Genomic DNA, 26,467 nt, shown 5'->3' with positions numbered 1-26,467 from the left:
CTTGAAGAACAAGGTATAAACACTCGTTTTACCAATATTAAGAATTTTAAAAGCTTTAGTAATTAAGAAAATATGTTACTGGTGTATGAACAAACTGATCAATGGAATAAAACAGACAGCCCAGAAACAGACTCAGGTAAATATGGGCATTTAATAGGTGAAAGACTTGGCATGGCAAATCAACAGAGAAAGATGAGTTTTTAAGGAGGGGCGGGGGGGAACCTGGACACCTACCTTATCCCATATACAAAACTCAATTCAAGTAGAAGACAAAATCATACATATTTAGAACATAGTACAGGAGAAGATATTCATGACCTCAGGATAGAGAAGTATTTCTTTAACAATATATAAAACACCAACAATATGGGAAAAGACTGATATTTCACTAGGAGCAGAAAGATAAACACAAACTGTGAGAAGGTATTTGAAATAGTTATAACCAAAGGATTAATCTCCTCAATATATAAAGGAATCCTTTTAACCAAAGCATCCAATTATTTTTTAAATGGGCAAAAAATGTGAACAAGGACTTCACAAAAGAGGAAATCCAAGTGGTAGATAAACCTGTGAGGAAAAAAAAATTAACCTCATAGAAAAGCAAAGTAAGCAGCAATGAGGTATAATAGCATTTTCTTTAAAAATATACACATATATCTACAAAAATAACTGAAACACATCAAAATGCATAATGGAATTACGGGTGGATTTTATTCTGTGAACCATTATTTCTCAAATTCTTAAGTGTTGCTTTTACGACATTACAAACTCAGGAGATTTTCTGAAGTTCTAAAGTCTGACAACACGAATTTGGAACTCTCCATTGTTACTGGTGAAAGCACTGATTGATACAATTGCTTTAGAAAAGTCAGGTGTCACCTAGTAAAGATGAAGATATACGTACTCTATCAGCAAACAATTCCACTCCTAGATTTACTCTCAAGGGATGATACATATGTGCAACAAGGCATAATATACAAAAATGTTCATAGTGGCTTTGTTTATAACAGCAAGAAACCTGGAACAATCCAAATGCCACCATAGTAGAAAAGACACATAACTTTGGTATATTTATATGATGGACTACTATGCAGTAATGAAAACTATAGCCATACGCATCAACATGGATGACAGCAAAACAAAGTCACAAAAGAATATGTGTAATAACTAATTCATTAAATAGAATATTCCATTAAACTTTATTTGTTCAGGTTTACTTTTGCCTGATTTTCTTAGACGTTTTTCAGGAACATAAACATCAGTACTATTCAAAGTATGGTCCAACAACCATACTGAACTGTCAGTGGCTGATGAAGAGAGAAGCACATAAAGTGAGAGTAAGCATGCATAGAAAGTAAGCATTTGGAAAGGTTGATAGCAATTTGATATTACCAAAACATTCAAGCACAAGATTTTGTATTTACAAAATTATGAGTTTGTGATTACTTGGAAATTTTTTTTTTTTTTTTTTTTTGTGGTACGCGGGCCTCTCACTGTTGTGGCCTTTCCCATTGCGGAGCACAGGCTCCGGACGCGCAGGCTCAGCGGCCACAGCCCACGGGCCCAGCCGCTCCGCGGCACGTGGGATCCTCCCGGACCGGGGTACGAACCCGCGTCCCCTGCATCGGCAGGCGGACTCTCAACCACTGCGCCACCAGGGAAGCCCGGAAATTTTTTTTAAAGTAGTTTGAGAAGAACTAGTATACATAACTGGTAAAAAGAAAAAGAAAAATTATTTTCATTACAAGCAGAACATTGGTTATCTCTAGGGAAGAAATTGAGAGATGTGATCAGGAAAGGATACATAGAGCCTTTTATGGTGCTGACAATATTGCATTTCTTAACCTGAGCATTGGTTATTATGAGTATGTGCTTTATAATTTTATATCTCTTTAAATTGTACATGTTTAATACCCTCTTCTGTATTATCACAAATTTCACAAGTTTTAAAAGTTTACAAATTTGTTATAAACAATACCAATTCTTTAAAAATATATACATTTATCTATGGAAAAACTGAAATACATCAAAGCAGATGGTGGATTATTGGCAGATTTTACTCTTCGAACGATTATTTCTCAAATTCTTGCGTTGTCTTCTCTTTGTAAGGTAGTAGCAGTCACTAGTAATTACCAGCACTAAAAACAGACTATGCCAGGCCTAATATATGTTGATTTCAGCAAGGAATATAATCATCCTAATGATGCTATCTTATGGATAAAATGGAGAAACACAGACTGAAAAATAGCACATTTGGTGGTTTAGGGATAACATCCCTATATTTTCCTCCAGAATTTGGAAACAACTGAGATGAAGTTATTCAGATCAAACATCACCTTTACTAGTAACAAAGTTAAAGAACATGTTTCTTGATCTGTACCGAGGAGTCCACACCCCTGAATTAGGGATTAATTCACTCAATTGCTGGCCTAGCTAGACAACTATGCACCACTCCCCACACCTGGAGAGGACAAAGTGAAATTCCTTAGGGAACAAGTCTTTTGATCTATATATTTTCTCCCTCCTCTAGCATCCTATAAAGGTCTTAGAACCTTCAAGTCCATTCTGCTTCATGACTTAACATTAGTTTCTTACACAGCTATTCTGTCTCCCCCAACAATTATGTACCTGAAGGTCAGATTATCTTACTCATTTTTGAAACTTCTAGCAGTCTATTATGTACATGATAGACTTTCATATTTGTTACATACTATTTAAGAGCCCATATGAGTTGAGGCTACAGTAAGAACTTTAAGAACTAAAGAAAGATCAAGTGATTAAATTGGACCAATGACAAAAATATAGCTATTATTTATTAAGGGCTTGTATATGATAGGCACTGACCCTAAGTGTTTTATGAACATCTCATTATATTCTCATTATAGTAGATATTACCTTAGTAATACATGAAGAAACAGAAATGCCGAGTTAACAAAATCATTTGTGTGAGGTCACCGACCATGATCTTAACTTGACTATGACTCCAAAGCCAAAGCACTAACCACTATTTTTTTAATTTAAAAAATTTATTTATTTATTTTTGGCTGTGTTAGGTCTTCACTGCAGTGCGCGGGCTTCTCATTGTGGTGTCTTGTTGCGGAGCACAGGCCCTAGGCGCCTGAGCTCAGTAGTTGTGGCTCATGGGCTTAGTTGCTCTGCAGCATGTGGGAGGCGGATTCTTAACCACTGCGCCACCAGGGAAGCCCCTGAACTGCTACTGAGGTATACTGAAATCAAGACTGCTAAACCTTTGGAGATCTATCCTTAAGTGGTGTTTGTAGGTAATTACTGCATAGTGGTTGAGAAAGGGGTGTCTGGAGCCAGACTGCCATGGTTCATATTCCAGATTTTGTTAATTACTGTGATATAGGCAGGTTTCTTAACCTTTCTAGGCCTCCCTTTCCTCATCTGTAAAATGGGAATAATATCCTTACTTCATAGGATTATTGCAAAGATGAAATGTGTCAATACAAGCAGAAGACTTATCACAGCAGCTGGCACAAGGAAAGCATTCAATAAGTGTTAACCCATTGGATTGGCCAAAAATTTCATTTGGTGAATGAATACGTTGCTCAATTTAGTTCCTGGTGAAAATGAAAAATGTCTTTTTACTTAAAACTGAACGAACATTTTGGCCAGCCCAATATATTATTATTTCTCTGCTACTTTTGTACTTGTGCCTAGGAATCAGAACGTCCCCTGTAACATTATAATGGGGAACAAAGTTCAGAAAACTTGGCATTATACAACCAAAGGTTAATTTACCTAAAAACTAAGAGCTTTTTAGGGAATTGAAGGCTTAACTTCCTTTCACCAAAAGTTGCAGTAAGAAAAGGAAAAGTAAGGTTAAAAGTGAGGTGTTTACAGGTTGTATTTCTCTTCTTTAACTTTCTTTCTTGGTCAGTCCCTGAGATGTTCCAATGAAATATCAAGTAAATTATCACTCTCTTGCTACAAAACTATACTCCAAGCTGCAAGCTGATAAGGAGCTTCAAAAAGATTTAAATCTTGACAGAAATAAGTGAAGTCAGTTTGTTGAAATATTTTTTTATTCTACAAGAATTGATTGGTGCAATCCTGCAGAACCAACATTTTTAATTTAGAGAAATTTTTCTTTTCAAAAGTAAATGAAAACCCCCTTTTAATAATTTATATATCAATTTGTTTAATTCTTGAAAACAATAGTCATAGGGTCTGCTTTGTCCTATTTAACCATAAATGTTACACATTTACAAACTGAAGCAAAAATGGATAGTACAGAGATTTAAATGAAATCTTTCAAAGAATAAAATTGCTTTTCAGTCCACTGTGTTTTCAAAGTTGATTATCATCAAGCCAGGATGAAAGCTGTGAACCCCAAACCATTTGTTTCTTTAATAAAAAATGAATATTTAGATTATTAGCAAAGTAATATCTTAAAATGTATCTTCACACAGTTGGAATTTTAGTATAAACTTATATATCAAGTCCCTTTCCATTATTTATTCTACTTTAAAAATATATACAGCTAATGATGTTTAAATATGTATTCTGAGCCATATGTCCAAACGTAAATATTTGGGGAATTCAAACTGTTGCAACAAGTTTTGAAAGGATTAAAGAAAAAAGATGAGCTACAAATTATATAGGGGAAGGAAGAAAAAAGTTCTTACTTAATATTCATGTCTAGGTAGATATGTATTTTCTAATTTTAATATACATACCTAGTTGAGTATAGGCAAGCCATCAAACTTTAACCAGTTACAAAGAGACTAGACTAAGTCAGTACTATTTTCTACAACAGGTAACAGTGGTGATTTAAAAAATTTTAATATATCTCAATAGTTTCACCGCAAGTTATCTGTGGTAATAATCTTTAAATATCATGAAGTTTTGATAGGCACAGATTAAATAACTGCATTATCTATGCCAAACTCGGCACACTTATGATACCCAGCTCTGCTGAATTATGGTGTAACTATCTGAATACAACAGAGCAGACAGGCAACCAGAAAAGAACATTTAACATACTCCCATGTTTATCACTTTAACATTAGTGTTTAAAATTTGCAAATCTAGAGGGACACTTAAAAAGCTACAGGACAACTCCAATACAAGAACCCCAATAGATAAATCTGCAGAATCTTAAACTTCAGTTCTTAATCCACTGGTATATATTGTTGAAGGAGTAGCTATTTGGTCTTCAAAAATTTTAGAATTAAAACTCTGAAAATATGTTCATCCCTTGCTACACTGTAGCACTTGAAATTAGCAAGCAGGACAACCTGAATTCATTTTGCTCTTACATGCAGCAGTGTATACGCGTCTTAAGACAGCTTAGAATTAAGAGTTAACTTCTAGTCAGTAGTGGTAAGTGACTAGAATTGCTATCCAATCAGTATTCTGTGGTACCACATATCAAAGTTCTAACAATATGACAGTCACGTTCAGCACTCATCACTTTTAGGTGGGGGATAGAAGCATGGCAAAAAGCAGTTGCAATTTTTTTTTTTTTAACAGCATAAAAGCTTTAAACCCAATTTTGCATCATCTTGTATTCCATTCTAGAATACTTGGAATCTTATTTCAATCAGCTCAATGTATGCAAGTTATAAAACACAAATACAGTCTAAACCCTATAGTCTACAGAAAATGCACTAATATTCGTTAAATGCAGTACAATCAATGAAGATTATCAAATAAGAAACACATACACGGCATTCTAAATTTTTAAAATCTTAGGGCTGTTAACCAGAGATTGTACAAATTACATGTGCAAGACAAAGAAACCAAAAAAGAAAGAAAGAAAGAAAAAAACCAAAGTAACTAATTTCTCAGTGCATCACACCCCTTAGGATAAAATGTATGGCACTTTTATAATACTATATTACAACTCTCAATTTAAGCTGGGAGTGACTCAGACATTAAAGCCACATAAGAGCAAGAACTAGCCAATCCAAATGTTTAAAATGAAACAGATCACCTTTTTTCTTTGTAAAAGCACTGAAAATGTAATATGTGCAGATAACTCACTAAAAGTCTTCTCATTTCATTTGCCCCCCCATTGTAGTGTCTTAAATTATTCTGTAATTATTCTACCTGTTACAATAGTCTGACTTTTAAGGCCTGTGTAAACTCTATTATGTTACTGAAACATACTATTTTCTGTGTGGTAAAAATGTCTTTATGAAAAAAAATAAGATATCTGGTTATAGATCATAGAATAAACCCAAACAATAAAAACGATATTTTCCAAGCTACTGAGAAATAAATTAAACCATGATGTATCAATTTAAAATTATATCAATATTAACTAACTAACACTTCTATGGTAGATTTTTTTCCTCATAAAATTAAACAGTGCAGAATAGGGCTTGGGCTATAGCTAATCACATCTGGTTTTCTTAAAAACAAAACTTCATTTCCTATAAACAACTGAAAGGTAATTTTCTTCCTCCACAACACATGTAGACATTAAATTGAAGGTTTTAAAAATCTCCACTACTTACAAGAAAAGTATTTTTAAATGGCTAAAAGGAACCAAAATACCAAATCAAAATACTTTAGTGTGCGAAGAGCAGATAGAAACAACCAAGAAAGAGTAGATCATTGTGCTGAATATTTATGAATAAGCCCAAAATAAGTCCCAAAGTTTTTCTACCTTTACAAATAAAAAAGGTGTCCTTTCCACAGCTTGGGGAATGCATCGTACATCCCTCCACAACAAGTGTATGAGTAAGATTCTAAAAATGTTGCCAATATTAAGTTCTTCGGTACCTAAAATTAATTAGAGGACAGCAATATTACAGCGGCAATGGTGGATCAAAACGTAGTTACGATCCAACACGAGTTGTCGTGGTTCTTTTATCTGAGAAAAAGCTTTTCAGAAGAAATACCTGCCCTATGCTAACCACCAGAAGAATGAGGGCTTCTCCTACTGACCAATAGGCCACTCTTGTATTTAGATCCTCAGCTCGGCTTCGGCCTTGGGCCTCTCTCAAACGGAAATGAGTCTGATAGTCAATGACAGATTTCAGAGCTTCGTGAATTGAAACACAGGCAGATTCCATCTAAAGAGAAAGATTTTCAGTTAGTATGTTTTAATACTTTCTGTACAATCCATCTAGCATATTCATCTTTTCTTTTAATTTGATCGCAATTCCTCATCTGACTAACATTCTACTAAACTGGCACTCATTCATTCACTCATTCGTGTCAATGGTCCTGGCAAAGCAACGCTTCTACGCATTCTCACTAGGATGACTGGTAAGGCTAGAGATCCCATGAAGGAGCTATTGCCCCAAACTGGAACGTCCCAACTGTGGCATGTGTTAAGGTGGCAGATGGAACATGAAGCTAACAGTAGGAGAAATACTAAGCAGTTAAGGTTGGTAGCTACCGAGTTTCAAGGCCAGGTTTCTTAAAGAGGAAGAATTAGGAGGAAGGGAATGGCAGGTCAGTAAATTTGACCAATTATAATTATATGAATCAAAGTCCAAATATATACAAAAACAAACGAAATATGGCATAAAAGTAGATTGTTAGTCAAAGTTATTTCAACTATCTTAAAAGCAGTTGAAACTGAAAAGTGATAGGTCAGAGTAGGAATTTTTTTTTTCACATTTACCACTTTGCTAAATAAGTCTTCCTCATGCCACTCAACAAAACTAATATATATGTTCTCAACAGGACGTAAGTTTCATTTTCACTGTGTAATGAGTTTGTAGGCCTTCATCTGATGACACCATAGCTTTTTCTAAATTACACTATCTGCTTTGAGATAGGTTAAGAGTAATTTTTTTTGTTGTATACCAGTTTAATGTTTTTCTACTGCTGAAAACTTAATCCTGGTGATGAAATATATGCTTTATTATACTTATTTTATATCACAAACCATGTATTCGTTTTTTATTTCAATTTTTGTTTGTTGTAATTTTAATAATAGACATTAGAAAATAATTTAAACACTTAATAAAGTTCTACCAAAGTAAGTATGAAAGGAATAGTTATAAAAATATTTTATTAAAAGTTCGTTTAAAAAGTATGAGAGATGAAGACTGGCGTCCCTCACTGCCACCCACACTGGGCCTGCAGCAGCTCTTCTGTCCTGTGCTACAGACTCTCCAGAAGAAACAGTGTTTTCTTTGCTGCTTTAACAGTGGAATTAGATGTTAAGTATGTTGACATCGGTGCCCAGCATCCTGGTGAGGTAAGGAACAAAAGATCTTGGAATGAGGAGACCTACAAGATGGCAGAGGAGTAAGACACAGAGATCACCTTCCTCCCCACAAATACATCAAAAATACATCTACATGTGGAACAACTCCTACAGAACACCTACTGAATGCCTGCAGAAGACCTCAGACTTCCCAAAAGACAAGAAACTCCCCATGTACCTGGGTAGGGCAAAAGAAAGAAAGAAAAAACAGAGACAAAAGAATAGGGATGGGACCTGCACCTCTGGGAGGGAGCTGTGAAGGAGGAAAAGTTTCCACACACTAGGAAGCCCCTTCACTGGTGGGGACAGTGCGGGGGGAAGCTTCGGAGCCATGGAGGAGAGCGCAGCAACAGGGGTGCAAAGGGCAAAGCGCAGAGATTCCCGCACAGAAGATCGGTGCCGACCAGCACTCACTAGCCCGAGAGGCTTGTCTGCTCACCCACCGGGGCGGGTGGTGGCTGGGAGCTAAGGTTCAGGCTTTGGAGGTCGGATCCCAGGGAGAGGACTGGGGTTGGCTGCGTGAACACAGCCTGAAGGGGGCTAGTGCACTACAGCTAGCCGGGAGGGAGTCCGGGAAAAGGTCTGGACCTGCCAGAGAGGCAAGAGACCATTGTTTTGAGGTATGCGAGGAGAGGGGATTCAGAGTGCTGCCTAAACGAGCTTCAGAGACGGGTGTGAACCGTGGCTATCAGCTTGGACCCCAGAGATAGGCATGAGACGCTAAGGGTGCTGCTGCAGCCACCAAGAAGCCTGTGTGCAAGCAAAGGTCACTATCCACACCTCCCCTCTTGGGAGGCAGTGCAGCCTGCCACTGCCAGGGTCCTGTGATCCAGGGACAACTTGCCCGGGAGAACACACAGCCTGCCTCAGGCAGCTGCAATGTTACACTGGCCTCTGCCGCTGCAGGCTTGCCCTGCAAACGAATTATGACTACCATACCCCTTCCTCTCCCCAGCCTGAGTGAGCAAGACAGCCCTAATCAGCTGCTACTTTAACCCCGTCCTGTCTGGGTGGGAACAGACACCAGAGGGCAACCTACACACAGAGGCGGGGCCAAAACTAAAGCTGAGCCCCAGGAGCTGCGCGAACAAAGAAGAGAAAGGGAAATTTCTCCGTGCAGCCTCAGGAGCAGCGGATTAAATCGCCACAATCAACTTGATGTATGCTGCATCTGTGGAATACCTGAATAGACAATGAATGTTCTCAAATTGAGGCGGTGGACTTTGGGAGCAACTGTAGACTTGGGGTTTGCTTTCTGTGTCTGATTTGTTTTGGTTTTATCTTTATCTTAGTTTTAGTGCTTGTTATCACTGCTGGATCTGTTTATTGATTTGGCTGCTCTCTTCCTTTTATTTATTTTCATTAATTTTTTAAATTTAATTTTACTTTTATTCCTTTTTTTCTCTTTTTGTGAGGGTGTATGTGTATGCTTCTTTGTGTGAATTTGTCTATTTAGGTTTGCTTTTACCATTTGGTTTGAGGTTCTACCTGCTAGGTTTTTCTCTCTTCCTTTTCTTCTGAGCTGTGTGGCTGCCAGGGTCTTGGTGCTCTGGCCGGCTGTCAGGCCTGAGCCTCCGAGTTGGGAGAGCCGAGTCCAGGACACTGGACCACCAGAGACCTCCTAGACACACGTAATGCCAATCGGTGAGAGCTCTCCCAGAGATGTCCATCTCAACACTAGGACCCAGCTCCACCCAACGGTCAGCAGGCTCCAATGCTGGACACCCCATGCCAAACAACTATCAAGACAGGAACACAATGCCACCCATTAGCAGAGAAGCTGCCTAAAGTCATACTAAGTTCACAGACACATACCAAAACATACCACTGGACACAGCCCTGCCACCAAAAGATCCAGCCCCACCCACCAGAGCACACACACCACTCCCCTCCACCAGGAAGTCTACACAAGGCACTGAACCAGTCTCACCCGTTGCGGGCAGACACCAAAAATAATGGGAACTACGGACCTGCAGCCTGTGAAAAGGAGACACCAAACACAGTAAGTTAAACAAAATGAGAAGACAGAGAAATACATAGCACATGAAGGAGCAAGGTAAAAACCCACCAGACCAAACAAATGAGGAGGAAATAGGCAGTCCACCTGAAAAAGAATTCAGAGTAATGATAGTAAAGATGATCCAAAATCTTGGCAACAGAATGGAGAAAATACAAGAAACGTTTAATGAGGACCTAGAAGAACTAAAGAGCAAGCAAACAATGATGAAGAACACATTAAATGAAATTAAAAATATTCTAGAAGGAATCAATAGCAAAATAACTGAGGCAGAAGGATGGATAAGTGACCTGGAAGATAAAACAGTGGAAGTAACTGCCACAGAGCAGAATAAAGAAAAAAGAATGAAAAGAACTGAGGACAGTCTCAGAGGCCTCTGGGACAACATTAAACACACCAACGTTCGAATTATAGGGGTCCCAGAAGAAGAAGAGAAGAAGAAAGAGTCTGAGAAAATATTTGAAGGGATTACAGTTGAAAACTTCCCTAACATTGGAAAGGAAATAGTCAAACAAGTCCAGGAAGCACAGAGAGTCCCAGACAGGATAAATCCAAGGAGAAACATGCCAAAACATATATTAATCCAACTAACGAAAATTAAATACAAAGAAAAATTATTCAAAGCAGCAAGGGAAAAGCAACAAATAACACACAAGGGAATCCTCATAAGATTAACAGCTGATCCTTCAGCACAAACTCTGCAAGCCAGAAGGGAGTGGCAGGACACATTTAAAGTGATGAAAGGGAAAAACCTACAACCAAGATTACTCTACCCAGCAAGGATCTCATTCAGATTTGACAAGAGAAATTAAAACCTTTACAGACAAGCAAAAGTTAAGAAAATTCAGCACCACCAAACCAGCTTTACAACAAATGCTAAAGGAAGTTCTCTAGGCAGGAAACACAAGAGAAGGAAAAGACCTACAAAAACAAACCCAAAACAATCAAGAAAATGACAATAGGAACATACATCTCGATAATTACCTTATATGTAAATGGATTAAATGCCCCAACCAAAAGACACAGACTGGCTGAATGGACACAAAAACAAAACCCGTATACATGCTGTCTACAAGAGACCCACTTCAGACCTAGGGACACATACAGACTGAAACTGAGGGGATAGAAAAAGATATTCCATGCAAACAGAAATCAAAAGAAAGTTGAACTAGCAATTCTCATATCAGACAAAATAGACTTTATTACAAGAGACAAAGAAGGAGACTACGTAACAATCAAGGGATCAATCCAAGAAATAACAACTATAGTCATTTATGCACCCAACGTGGGAGCACCTCAATACATAAGGCAAATGCTAACAGCCATAAAAGGGGAAATTGACAGTAACTAAAAATCGACAGTAACTACAAATTACTGGCACTACTACAATAATAGTAGGGGACTTTACACCCCACTTTCACCAATGGACAGATCATCCAAAATGAAAATAAACAAGGAAACACAGCTTTAAATGAAACATTAGACCAGACAGACATAATTGACATTTATAGGACATTCCATCCAAAAACAACAGAATATACTTTCTTCTAAGTGCTCATGGAACATTCTCCAGGATAGATCATATCTTGGGTCACAAATCAGGCCTTGGTAAATTTAAGAAAATTGAAATCGTATCAAGTATCTTTTCCAACCACAACGCTATGAGACTAGATATCAATTACAGGAAAAAATCTGTAAAAAATACAAATACATGGAGGCTAAACAATACACTACTTAATAACGAAGTGATCACTGAAGAAATTAAAGAGGAAATTTAAAAATACCTAGAAACAAATGACAATGGAGACACGACGACCCAAAACCTATGGGATGCAGCAGAAGCAGTTCTAAGAGGGAAGTTTATAGCAATACAATCCTACCTGAAGAAACAGGAAACATCTCGAATAAACAACATAACCTTGCACCTAAAGCAATTAGAGAAAGAAGAACAAAAAAACCCCAAAGTTAGCAGAAGGAAAGAAATCATAAAAATCAGATCAGAAATAAATGAAAAAGAAATGAAGGAAACGACAGCAAAGATCAATAAAACTAAAAGCTGGTTCTTTGAGAAGATAAACAAAATTGATAAACTGTTAGCCAGACTCATCAAGAAAAAAAGGGAGAAGGCTCAAATCAACAGAATGAGAAATGAAAAAAGGAGAAGTAACAACTGACTCTGCAGAAACACAAAGGATCATGAGAGACTACTACAAGCAACTATATGCCAATAAAATGGACAACCTGAAAGAAATGGACAAATTCTTAGAAAAATACAACCTTCCAAGACTGAACCAGGAAGAAATAGAAAATATGAACAGACCAATCACAAGCACTGAAATTTAAACTGTGAATAAAAATCTTCCAACAAACAAAAGCCCAGGACCAGATGGCTTCACAGGTGAATTCTATCAAACATTTAGAGAAAAGCTAACACCTATCCTTCTAAAACTCTTCCAAAATACAGCAGAGGGAGGAACACTCCCAAACTCATTCTACAAGGCCACCATCACCCTGATACCAAAACCAGACAAAAATGTCACAAAGAAAGAAAACTATAGACCAATATCACTGATGAATATAGATGCAAAAATCCTCAACAAAATACTAGCAAACAGAATCCAACAGCACATTAAAAGGATCATACACCATGATCAAGTGGGGTTTATCCCAGAAACACAAGGACTCTTCAGTATACACAAATCAATCAATGTGATACACCATTATTAACAAACTGAAGAATAAAAACCATATGATAACCTCAAAAGATGCACAAAAAGTTTTCGACAAAATTCAACAGCCATTTATGATACAAACTCTCCAGAAAGTGAGGGAACCTACCTCAACATAATAAACGCCATATATGATAAACCCACAGTCAACATCGTTCTCAATGTTAAAAACTGAAACCATTTCCTCTAAGATCAGGAACAAGACAAGGTTGCCCAATCTCACCACCATTATTCAATATAGTTTTGGAAGTTTTAGCCACAGCAATCAGAGAAGAAAAAAAAATAAAAGGAATCGAAATCAGAAAAGAAGTGAAACTGTCACTGTTTGCAGATGACATGATACTATACACAGAGAATCCTAAAGATGATACCAGAAAACTACTAAAGCTAATCAATGAATTTGGTAAAGTAGCAACATACAAAATTAATGCAAAGAAACCTCTTGCATTCTTATACACTAATGACGAAAAATCTGAAAGAGAAATTAAGGAAACACTCCCATTTACCATTGCAACAAAAAGAATAAAATACCTAGGAATAAACCTACCTAAGGAGACAAAAGACCTGTATGCAGAAAACTATAAGACACTGATGAAAGAAATTAAAGGCGATACAAACAGGTGGAGAGATATACCATGTTCTTGGATTGGAAGAATCAATACTGTGAAAATGACTATATTACCTAAAGCAATCTACAGATTCAATGCAATCCCTATTAAACTACCAATGGCATTTTTCATAGAACTAGAACAAAAAATTTCACAATTTGCATGGAAACACAAAAGACCCTGGATAGCCAAAGCAATCTTGAGAAAGGAAAATGGAGCTGGAGGAATCAGGCTCCCTGACTTCAAACTATACTATAAAGCTACAGTAATCAAGACAGTATGGTACTGGCACAAAAACAGAAATATAGAACAATGGAACAGGATAGAAATCCCAGAGATAAACCCATGCACATATGGTTACCTTATCTTTGATAAAGGAGGCAAGGATATACAATGGAGAAAAGACAGCCTGTTCAATAAGTGGTGCTGGGAAAACTGGACAGCTACATGTAAAAGAATGAAATTAGAACACTTTCTAACACCAAACACAAAAATAAACTCAAAATGGATTAAAGAGCTAAACGTAAGGCCAGACACTATAAAACTCTTAGAGGAAAACATAGGCAGAACACTCTACGACATAAATCACAGCAACATCCTTTTTGACCCACCATCTAGAGAAATGAAAATAAAACCAAAAATAAACAAATGGGACCTAATGAAACTTAAGCTTTTGTACAGCAAAGGAAACCATAAACAAGACCAAAAGACAACCCTCAGAATGGGAAAAAATATTTGCCAACGAAGCAACTGACAAAGGATTAATCTCCAAAATATACAAGCGGCTCATGCAGCTCAATATCAAAAAACAAACAACCCAATCCAAAAATGGGCAGAAGAACTAAACAGACATTTCTCCAAAGAAGATATACAGATGGCCAACAAACACATGAAAGGATGCTCAACATCACTAATCATTAGAGAAATGCAAATCAAAACTACAATGAGGTATCACCTCACACTGATCAGAATGGGCATCATCAAAAAATCTACAGACAATAAATGTTGGAGAGGGTGTGGAGAAAAGGGAACCCTCTTACACTGCTGGTGGGAATGTAAACTGATACAGCCACTATGCAGAACAGTATGGAGGTTCCTTATAAAGCTAAAAATAGAACTACCATATGACCCAGCAATCCCACTACTGGGCATATACCCTGGGAAAACCATAACTCAAAAAGACACACATGTACTCCAATGTTCACTGCAGCACTATTTACAACAGCCAGGTCACGGAAACAACCTAAATGTCCACTGACAAGATGAATGGATAAAGAAGATGTGGTACATATATATAATGGAATACTACTCGGCCATAAAAAGGAACGAAATTGGACTATTTGTAGATGTGGATGGCCCTGGAGTCCGTCATGCAGAATGAAGTCAGTCAGAAAGATAAAAATAAATATCGTATATTAATCGATATATTCCACGCATATATGTGGAATCTAGAAAAATCGTACAGATGAACCTATTTCTAGGGCAGGAATAGAGATGCAGACGTAGAGAACAGACATGTGGACATGGCTGGGGGCGTTAGGAGGGATGAACTGGGAGATTAGGTTCGACATAAATACACTACCACGTGTAAAACAGATAGCTAGTGGGAACCTGTGGTACAGCACAGGGAGCTCAGCTTGGTGTTCTGTGATGACCTAGACGGGATGAGGGATATGGGAGGGAGGTCCAAGAGGAGGAATATATATATATATATATATATATATATATATACACACACACACAGCCGATTCACTCCGTTGTACAGCATAAATTAACACAACAATTAAATAAAAAGAATAGAATAAAATGTGATACAAATAAAGGAGGTTAAGCGGTCCTAAAAGCGTTTATCTATGTAGGTTTTTATCTACCTATCTATCTTGGCTACACCACGTCTCAGTTGTGGCACGTGTGATGCTCGTTTTGACATGTGGGATCTTTTTTAGTTGCGGCATGCGGACTTCTAAGTTGCGGCATGAGGGCTCCTCAGTTGCGGCATGCAAACTCTTAGTTGTAGCATGCATACGGGATCTAGTTCCCTGACCAGGGATTGAACCCAGGCCCTCTGCATTGGGAGCGTGGAGTCTTACCCACTGGACCACCAGGGAAGTCCCTGCTTAGGTTTTTAAAGCAAACTACCTTATTTTAAAAATTAAAACTTATGAAGGTTAAGTTATAAACAATGGCCCCAAAGAAAAATCTTTTTACAAAGTGCTGTTCACACATAGTGCTAAAATAAAGAGAACATTTCTAAAAATAAGAACATTTGAACACATCTTATTAATGCTTACAATAGGTTTATGAATTAAGGCTCTTACACATTCTTAAAAACTGCCTCTATCACTACATGATTTTGACCAAGAGACTACCTGGAACCTGGAAACAATGAAATCCAATTTAAGGTTTTAACAAAAAGGTGATAAATAATTCCTTTGAATACCAAACTACCTTTTAGACATACTCTAAGCTCAAAATGTATCTTAACTAGAAATAAAACAGCCCTTCTCATCACCTGAGCAGTATTTGTTCACTGACTAAATTTCTTTTGCTATCTTTCCCTCATTAAGCTATTCTTCAAAATAAAATCCAATTTAGTTACCTTAACTATTTTTGTTAGATGACTTACTATTTTTTTTTTTTTTTTTTTTTGCGGTACGCGGGCCTCTCACTGTTGTGGCCTCTCCCGTTGCGGAGCACAGGCTCCGGATGCGCAGGCTCAGCGACCACAGCTCACGGGCCCAGCCGCTCTGCGGCATGTGGGATCTTCCCGGACCGGGGCACGAACCCGTGTCCCCTGCATCGGCAGGCGGACTCTCAACCACTGCGCCACCAGGGAAGCCCAGATGACTTACTATTAATCTTTACTAGTTTACCTTCAGTTACAGCAAAAGTTACTGTAACAGCAGTTTGAGTAACACTAAACACTGGTATAAAAGTATATATATTAATTAAAGCATCATTTTTGCTTCCAGTTATACCAACCTGCTAAGTTATGGTAGCAACATTCCTCCATGAATTATAGAAAATGCTTCATAATGCTAGAGTACTGTTTAGACTTTTAAGCTTCCTTTGGCATTGATGTTTCTACTTAAGTGATCCCCCTATTTCAATGTCTATTTTCTTTTCATAAAATCCTTTAACACTCTTCTTCACTAAAAAAGTCTGAAGTTCTCTGTGAAATGCCTAATCTACTGTAAGAGTTAAAATACTTCTTAAAGGTTGTGTTAAAGTCACAAAATTCTGTATTCCATCAATGAGTTAATGAATATTAAATTACGCTTTTTTTCCCTTTAAACATATCAATGTTGTGTTACTGACTTTTTATTACCTGGGTAAGAGCACTGACTCGGTTCTCACTAGGAAACAAAGGTGGGTCTTCTCCAACTTGAAAATCAAAATACACGGTTTTATGTGTGAAAGTAGAAAATTCATTGCTGAAGCAAAATTTGTATGTCCCATTTTTGGAGGCTGTGAAGGTAAAACTATCATACTGTTTCTTCATCTCTTTGTATAACACATTACCATCAGGATCTTCTAATCGACAATCTACATCATAGTGACCACCAGTAATCACCTACAAAAGAGAAAAAAACAAACAAAAAATGAAGAGATCACTGCAACTAACAAGTTTGAGAAATCAACCAGGTTTCCTGTTGAAATGGCTATAAGGATTTTTTTACCATCACAGGCAATTTTACATTTCTTTTTTTTTTCTTTGCGGTACGCAGGCCTCTCACTGTCGTGGGCTCTCCTGTTGCGGAGCACAGGCTCAGTGGCCATGGCTCACAGGCCTAGGCTCTCCGCGGCCTGTGGGATCTTCCCAGACCGGGGCACGAACCCGTGTCCCCTGCATCGGCAGGCGGACTCTCAACCACTGCACCACCAAGGAAGCCCCATTTCTTGATTTCTACCAGTGGATGGAACTTGGGAGGCAGATCTCAGTTCAACTAAAGCTTTACAGAAACTGAACAAATTTCCTCATGACAGGAGAGAGGGAACTAACCAACAATCCAGACAACTGTTCTAGTTACTAGAGGCCTCTTACATCACTTAATTCTCCCAACAACCCTACAAGACAGTATTTTTCCCTCAATTTGACAAACTGAGTTAAAATAAGTAAGTTACCCAAGATTTTTCACCTAGTAAGTGGTTGAATGCCAAATTCATACTCTTGACCCTTAAGCTTACTACCATGTAGTATTTTCCTTCCTCAAATTTTTTCATCTAGTTTCCTATTAGCATCATCTGAGCACTCTCAGATAGTACAGTGAAGCACTTAAGTAGGTCAGTCCTTAGCCTAACACCCCATGCATACTTCTTTTAGAGAACTTAAGCTCATTTTACTGCCAAATTACAAACAGTGTTTCTTAAGTTCTTTTATAGGTCAGTTATATGGAATTTGATACATACTTTGTTTTGAATTACATTTTGAGCAGAATAGACTTGTGGCCTGTTCCAAGAATATACCATTATTTACAAACTTGTTTCCAAGAGAAACATAAATGATTAAACTACATTGTTTTAACCCCTGTGATTAAAGCAAAACCAAAACAGAACAACACGAAGGCAAATAAATGTTTTGTTCCTCTGCACAGTCTGTGTTTAAGGCAAAGCATATGAAAGGAAAGCCAGGGGTAGGTGAAAAGCTTCTGAAGAGGATTTTGGAGCTATTGTCAAAGGCTTATGCTTAATCAGTTACAATTTGAGCCATCTGAGTTATACAAATGAAGAGAAGAGGGAGACATTTTTCCTGAGGTTACTTGGCAAGCATAAGAGAGGAAGAAGGAAAAGGATTAAAGAGGAGAAAAAACTCCTTATATGAGAAAACACTGACTGGGAAAAAGAGGGAGAGGAGACGGAAGAAACATAGGGTGCCTGTATCCACCTGAGGTAATGAGGAAGAGACATTGGGTTTGGGGGTTTCTAACCACCATGAGATGTATTTTCAAGCTTGAACCCTCTGGGTTAGCATAATATTGACATTCTACATTTGTGGAACACAGAGATCAAACTTTGGACTTCAGAGAAGATTGATTATTTATATGACCTTTTGTCACTAAAGAGATACGATAAATAACTGAACTATGTTAAAAGATCATTTTGATAATTAAATGAAATATAACTAGGCACTGAGGAAACCGTAGAATACGCAAATATTAACATACAGATACAACGTTTGACATAAAAACAGTGTCTTATCAATTGGGCATTTACCCCTCCCCACCAAAAGTCGACAACCTTTCTTCTAGTTGAAATAATGACTTCATTTTATATACCCAATTATTCAGACTTAACCATAGTACTTTGAATAATCAAAACATACATACAAACAAAAATATAGAACCAGAACTGATCCTCATGCCACTTTTCTTCTATCAAACTTTAAAACAAATAATCTTACTTCAGATAAAAATCGCCCTTAAAACCTATCTGGTCACGTAAGAAAGAAACTGGGGATCATCTCAAATTATGTGTCTACCTGTCCACTTAGTCACAGAAACCTCTCGATATTATTGCCTCTCTCAAATTCACCCCATCTCTTCCATTCCCAATCCACAATCCAGATGGGACTATTGGCTCAACTTCCTAAAAGGTCTTCCCATAATCCAATATCTCCTCCCTCTAATCCAGGGTTTCTTAACCTCAGTTATTAGATTATCTGGGGCTGGGTAAGTCTTTCTTTCAGGGGGCTGTGTTGCCCTGCGCACTGTAGCATACTTAGCAGCATCTCCAGTCTCTAACCACTAGATGACAGTAACACCTCCCTCCCCACATGTCTCAAAACCTTTTGATAATTCCTGTGGCCTACAGAAAAATCCAAACCTGTTAACAACAGCATACCACACCCCCGTACTTCCTCAAGGAAGTCTCAGCACCTTTTACACCCTTTCTCACTCTATGTTCCAAAAATACCAGAATGCCAGAAATTCTCTGAACAAGTCTGTGCTCTACATCTGCACTAATAGTGACAAATTACACGGGGTTTGTTTGCTGAAGAAGAATCACAGGACCCCAAGTGACTATGCTTATAAATCTACAGTTTATGAGAGAGAGAGAATACGATATAAAACATCACAGCCAAAAGCTGTCTCACAGCAAGAGGACAGAAGAGATCAGGTATGGGCTCCTTTGTTCTCCCTCTGTGAGGGATGTGGCCAGAAATATACCCTCTCAGATCAGGAACCACCCAAATGTGCAAGGAACACCTTGGAATCAGTGAGCCCAAAGTAGAGTCTTAACTGTTTTTTTTTATATTTTGCTTTTTCACATAAGCATATTTTTGCCGTATAACTATTCTCGGTAGCAGACTCTCTGGGGGTCTCACTGAGACCAGGTACAAATCATTAATCTCACTGTCATCAATGAACAATGCTGACAAACTGGCACAAACCTCCCCCTAAAGCCCTCAGACCCACAGTTACAAAGCAACACTGTGATTCAGTATTTTCAGTGCCGACTCAGGTTAATTTTCAGGCTTGCTGGAATTAAGTCTCACAAACATAACGTATCTGCTGAGGAAGTCCCTCCCACCTCTGCCACCCTGTGGAGTAACTTCTATTTATCCCTCTAGATTCAGCTCATACATCAGACCCTCAGCTAAATTCCCCCTGATGATCCTCCGTCATCAGCCAGCACTATATCTAGTGGGTACTTTCATTATTGCATTTAACATTACATGACTATGTAAGGTCCCTGAAGTCAAGTTCAGCCTTATTTGTCTTTGGGAGGTAGTAAAATTAAGTGGTTAAGAGTTTAACCTGGGTGGGAGGGAGGAAGACGCAAGAGGGAAGAGATATGGGGATATATGTATACATATAGCTGATTCACTTTGTTATAAAGCATAAACTAACACACCATTGTAAAGCAATTATACTCCTATAAAGATGTTAAAAAAAAAAAAAAGAACTTAACCTGGAACTGCATACTGATTCTGCTACCTGTTACATTTTGTAACCCTGGGTCTCAACTTACCGAAGCCTCAGTTTCTTCATCAGTAAAAAAATAATAAAAACTCTCTAATAAACCCATCTCATATCGAGTTGTCCTGAGAATTAATACACCTGAAATGCTTGCTATACTGTCTGCCACATAATAAACGCTAATTTTTTAGCCCGCAAGAGTAGTATAGTAGTACTCTCACCAACAAGCACAGCATCTGCACGTAGAAGTCAAGAAATGTTTGTTAAATTAAAACAAATAAAATTTTCACTGACACTTTATATTACAATTCTTGCTATCATCTTTTCTGTCTCCTGGTCCTAACCCATGAAGTTAAGCAAGCCTAAAAGTCATCCTTGGCCTCCCTCCCTCCCTCACTGTAGCCAAATCATCACCAAGTTCTGTTGCTTTTACCTAAAAAGTATCCTTTTCTTTCACTCTTCTCCTTCCCCAGTGCTACCACCATAGTCTCAGCCTGGACCACTACAATAGCCTCCTAATCAGTCTTCTACATCTACTTGGCAACACTCCATAATACCTTCTCTACCTGCACAAGTTAACATCCGTACAGCTACCAAGAATACTTAGAACTTGTCACTGCACTGCTTACAACCCTATGATAGCTTCTCATACTCTTAGGAAAAACTAAAATCCTTTACCTGGCCAGCTGGGCACTACATGGTCTGGCCCCTGCTGACCTCCCTTCTTCTGGCTCCTTATTCCCTGCTATAGTGGACCTCTCTGTGTTCTTCAAATTCCCAGTCACTGTTACCACAGTGACTTGCAAAGGCCATTCCCTCTTCCCCCTCCCCAAAGCATTTACAACTCATCTTTTACAGTTCAGCATCAAATCACTTCTTAAAGGAAGCCTTCCCAGATTCCAATGACCAGACCGTATATCACCTATTCTCTGCTCTTAAAGCACAATTCTGATGAATGAACAGGTACTAATTAAGAAAAGAACCGTAGGATGGGTAGGGAATCAAGAATGATGGCAGCGACCCTATCTATTTTGTTCACTTCTCTATCACCAGCACCTAGTACTCAACAGCTGTTCAAACACGTTAAGTCTACCAACAAAAAAAGAAACAGTAAAGACTGTTCTAACCAATTTAAGAAACTACGTTCTGTTAAACAGGCACTTTTTATATAATCCCTCAAATGAAAAGGGGCTTCTCATTTATCACAGCAATTCCTTCTACAAATCCTTTGGCAGATGGTCATCCGGTCTGGAATAGAGCTCTTCCAACGACAGGAACCACATTAACCAATAATCCTAATATCAATGGAAAAACTGAAAAGCAACTGAGTTAGATACCGGCAGCACTTGAAATCTGATTAAAGTGGAGGTGCGGATTAGACAGCGGCGGACTGACGTTGGGCACTATGGAACAGGAATACATTTTTCTTTTAAAAGGAAACTCTTAAAGAAGAAAGTTCAAAATGACGGACATTAGAGAAAAGACGGAAAAATCACAGCCACAGGAAGCATTTCTGGAATTTATATACCTTAACATCTGGTCTTAAATGTCTAATGCGCAAGGTTTCGGAGAGGAAAGCCAAATGGCCTGCATCAGCTACCTAGATGTGATTCCTGAATCAGCCAAAGAATGAGAAAACAGCCTTGACCCTGGAACCGCGAGCTGGGGCCCGCGACCGCCTGAGCCCGTAGTACCTGGAACTCGAGAGTGCACTTGGTGCCCTGCGTGATGTCCTCGTAGAAACACTGCTTGGCATTGTCGGGCAGCTCGAACGTGATCTCAGAGGCGCCGCAGGGCCCCGGCACCAGCAACAGCAGCAGCGCGAGCAGCCTACAGCCCCAATGGCCCGCGGCGGCAGCCCAGCGGTGCGCGGACCCCAGCCGGGGCATCCCGAAGCAGCGGCGGCGGCGGCCTCAACCGAGCTGCGGGGAGACGCGGGCTGACGTCTCCACGGACTCACGGCGCGCGGCAGGCCTCACCCCAAACGGCACCGCGAAGACGCACCGCAGAGTTGCTCCGAGCCCCGAGAGATTCGAGATGCGCAGCGAGTCGCTGGTTACAGGGTAGGGGTGCTGAGGGACCAGGGCCTAGACGCCAGAGCGAGCTGCGGAGCGCAAATAAAGACAGCAGAAAACAAGCGGAAAAGGCTTGAGATAGCCGGAAGCTGGGACAAGAGACTGGGGAAAGAGGCGGGGCCTGAGGCACCTGCTCCAGCGACCCGGATGTGCTCTCCCCCGGCCGCGGGGAGAGACGTTGGAGTGAGTACGTGGAAGCTAGCAAGGCGTCAGCTAGGCCTCCGACAGCGCCTGGGCCGAGAGGCGTGGCCAGCATGGTGAACGTGGAGGGGCGGGGCGAGGAGAAGGGGTGTGGCCTGTGGTAGGAGCTGCCGGCCCCTGAGTGTTTCTGCCAGAGCTAAACGCTAGGGAGGCTCAGAGGGAGTGATGAAGAGCCGATATTGCTCTAGAGGGCTACTCACCGGTGGTAGAGCGCTTTGCAATTTGCAGAGAATTTTCTTGTAAATAATAAGTTTGGGGGGAAGCAGCTTTGCTAGGAGCGCGAATTCTGTGACCACCAGACTGCAGTTGTTCTAATCCCTACTCTCCTGGTTACTGGCTGTGTGACCTTAGACCAGCTACTTAACCTCTCTACTTCCATCTTTGAATCTGAAAAATGAGAAAAGTAATAGTACCTAACCCAGAGGGTTACTACAAGGCTTCACTATTTGAAAAAAAACCCTAGAAGAGTGGTTGTCATACAGGAAGCATCATACAGTAAGCATGTATGTAGGAGCCAGGCAGGGAAGTCAGAGGGTGGTGGGAAGGCCGGGTGGGGAGGTGGAGGTGTTTGATGAGGGGGGTGATGAAGGACCTTTAATGGCCTCAGGTGCCCAAAGCCTCTGCAGGGGGAAAGGAGCCCCCAGGAGATGAGATTTGGGGGAGATTGCACCTTCCTGAGACCAAGTGAAACAGAGCAGGACCCTATGGGGCCTTCCCAGGACAGAAAACCCCATGCCCTAGCCGCCCCAACAGTGCCATGTCCTCAGCCTGCCTTTTGTATGTAGAAAAACTTTAGTCAAAGAATAAATTTAATCAAGAAGTGAAAAACTGCAGAAGCAAAAGAAAACCGTCAAACAAGACAAAACAGCAATAGTCATTAAACAATGTCAAGGACATTTAGTTCCTTCTCAAGGGCTATAGATAATATTCTGAGCCATATCCTTTGAGCAGCTGTCTTGTAGATAATGAAATCCCCACCAGGTAGAAGGAATTAACTACACGATGACCAGACTGTAGCCATGACATAAGCTACCACAATTCCGAGAACTGGCCTCAAAGAACTGGGAACAAACTGACCCTGGAACTGAAGACTAACTGTACTTAAAACAATCGAGGTGACACTGGTCAGACCACTGCATGACCAATTGCAGGACAACTGTCAGAGGTGACTGTGCTGTTTCTGCTTGTAGCCCCCTCCCTCCACCTATACACACCTGAAACTCCCCTTTAAAAGGTCTTGCCCACTGATTGATTGTCAGTGGAGAGTTGACCTTCGGAGGTTGCCGGCCTCTGAAATAAAGCAGGCTTTCCTTTCCAACCAATCTTGCCTCTCGATTATTGGCTTTCGAGCAGCAAGCAGCTGAACCCACTTTTGGTAACGCTAGGCCAGAAAAAGAAGTGGTTTTTTTGTGTGTGTCTGTGAGTGGAAAGAAGACTGAATTTCAAAGTAGAAAGCTTGGGTTCTATTTTCTAACTCTTGACTCTTGGCAAGAAACATTGCTCTTTTAAACCTCCATTTCTTCATGCATCAAGTGGCAATACAAACAAAGAATGAATGAATGAATAAGATTAAGACCATAATGCAATACAGTACACACCACCAGAGAGGCAGATAGACAAATTTTTAAAAATACAACAATACCAGATGTTGGGAGCAAATAGGACAACAAGATCCCTCATACATCGCTGGTGGAAATGTAAATTGGCCCAACGGCTTCGGAAAACAATGTGGCATTATCTAATAAAGTGGAAGATACATATATGGCCTAGAAATTCCACTTTGCATATACTTATAGTATGTACTTTACAGCAGTGGTTCTCAAAGTGTGCCCCAAAGACCTTTGGGAGACTTTGAAACCCCTTCAGAGGATCTGAGATTATCTACTGGACGTTGGATTTCCATCATACATCTCAACCAAAACAACATACAATATATCGAATGTAAAAGCAGATGAGCACCCAGCTTCTTGTATGAATCTAGATATTAAAGAGACTCACACAAATGTAAAGCAATGTGATCCTTACCACTAAATTTTCATTTGGACAATATTTCTCTTTTTCATGTTAAAATGTATTACCTATGTTAACATATGTAGTAGGTGAAACTGTGTACCCCAAAAAAACATATGTCCAAATCCTAACTTCCAGACCCTGTGAATTCGACCTTGGAAATAGGGTTTCTGAAATATAATTAAGTTAAACATCTCAAGATGCAATCATCTTGTATTTAGAGTGGACCCTAAATCCAGTGACTGGTGTCCTTATAAGAGAAAGGAGAGGGAGAACTGAGACACACAAACACAGACACACAGGGAGAATGCCACGTGAAGACAAAAAGATTGGAGTGATGCATCTATGAGCCAAGGAATGCCAAGGATTGCCCACAGCCACCAGCAGATAGGAGAAAGGCATGGAACAGATTCTCCCTCAGAGCCCTCTAGAAGGAACTGCCCTGGAAATACTTTAATTTCAGACTTCCGGCCTCCTCAACTGTGAGAGAATACTTTTCTGTTGTTTTAAAACACCACATTAGTGGCAGTTTGTTATGGCAGTCTCAGGAAATGAATACAACACATAATGGGTTTATTATTGTTATTTTATTTGTTTATTTTTAATTGAAGTATACTTGATGTACAACTTATGTCAGTTTCAGGTGTGCAACATAATGCTCTGACAATCAAGTACATTGCAAAATGATCTCCACACATCCAGTAACCATTTGTCACCATGCAAAATTGTTACAGTATTATTGACTATACTCCCTATGCTGTATATTACATCCCAATGACTCATTTATTTTATAACTGGAAGTTTGTGTCTCTTAATCCCCTTCACCTATTTCATCCAATACCCACCTACCTCCCCTCTGGCAACCACCAGTTTGTATTTTGTATCTATGTCTGTTTCTGTTTTGTTTGTTCCTTTGTTTTGTTTTTAGATTCCACATATAAGTGAGATCATATAGTACTTGTGTTTCTCTGACTTATTTCATTTAGATGACTACCCTCTAGGTCCATCCATATTGTTGCAAATGGCACAATTTCATTCTTTTTTATGGCTAATATTCCATTGTGTATATATTGTTATTTTAAATAAATTATTCAATAAATATTTTGTCTCAAATCTCTATAATTTAAATTTTTCATTAAATAATTTTTATTTATTTTATTTTATCTGATTTTTAAGATTCTGGAATCAAAAATTTGAGAACCACTTATGTACAGGTATACCACGATACATAGGCAAGAATACTTAAAGCCAAAGTCTAATAATAGTCCCAAACTGGAAAGAGCACAAATATCCATAAATTTGAGTGCAGTCTGAAATGCAACATTACATAGCAATGAAAATGAACAGATTATAGCTACACAGGACAACATGGGGGAATCTTATAAACACAATGAAAAAGAAATCATATAGAACATAAAGGCTGACATCAGGCAAAACTAAGTGATACTGTTTCCCCTAATACACAGTGAAACTATGCAAAGAAGCAAGGGAATGATTATCTCAGAAGTCAGGATAGTGGGGAAGGATAGGGTGATAGGTGAGAAGCAACATTGGGTGGAGAATGGGGCAGCTTCCTTGGTGTTGGCAATGATCATTTTCATAGCCTAGGGGGTGGTTACATATATTTTCACTTTATAATTACTTGTTAAACTTATTTATTTTTATATGGTTTTATTTTTATATGCTTTTCTGCATGTGTGTTATATTTCA

General features: G+C 39.1%; 1 protein-coding gene across 1 annotated transcript; it reads right to left on the bottom strand.

Moving 5' to 3' along the window:
• Positions 1-689: 689 nt before the first annotated feature.
• On the bottom strand, positions 690-22,715 carry TMED7 (transmembrane p24 trafficking protein 7). Its single transcript, XM_032626113.1, has 3 exons — positions 22,166-22,715; positions 16,880-17,125; positions 690-7,049 (listed from the first exon to the last, which is right to left on the bottom strand). The coding sequence occupies exons 1-3, from the start codon at positions 22,358-22,360 to the stop codon at positions 6,813-6,815; spliced, it is 678 nt and encodes a 225-aa protein (XP_032482004.1). The 5' UTR covers positions 22,361-22,715; the 3' UTR covers positions 690-6,812.
• Positions 22,716-26,467: the final 3,752 nt, after the last annotated feature.

This window comes from Phocoena sinus, chromosome 3, assembly GCF_008692025.1.
Source record: "Phocoena sinus isolate mPhoSin1 chromosome 3, mPhoSin1.pri, whole genome shotgun sequence".
NCBI classification, from domain to species: Eukaryota; Metazoa; Chordata; class Mammalia; order Artiodactyla; family Phocoenidae; genus Phocoena; species Phocoena sinus.
Note: the sequence above shows the minus strand (reverse complement) of the source record. Positions and strands in the feature narration are given on the sequence as shown.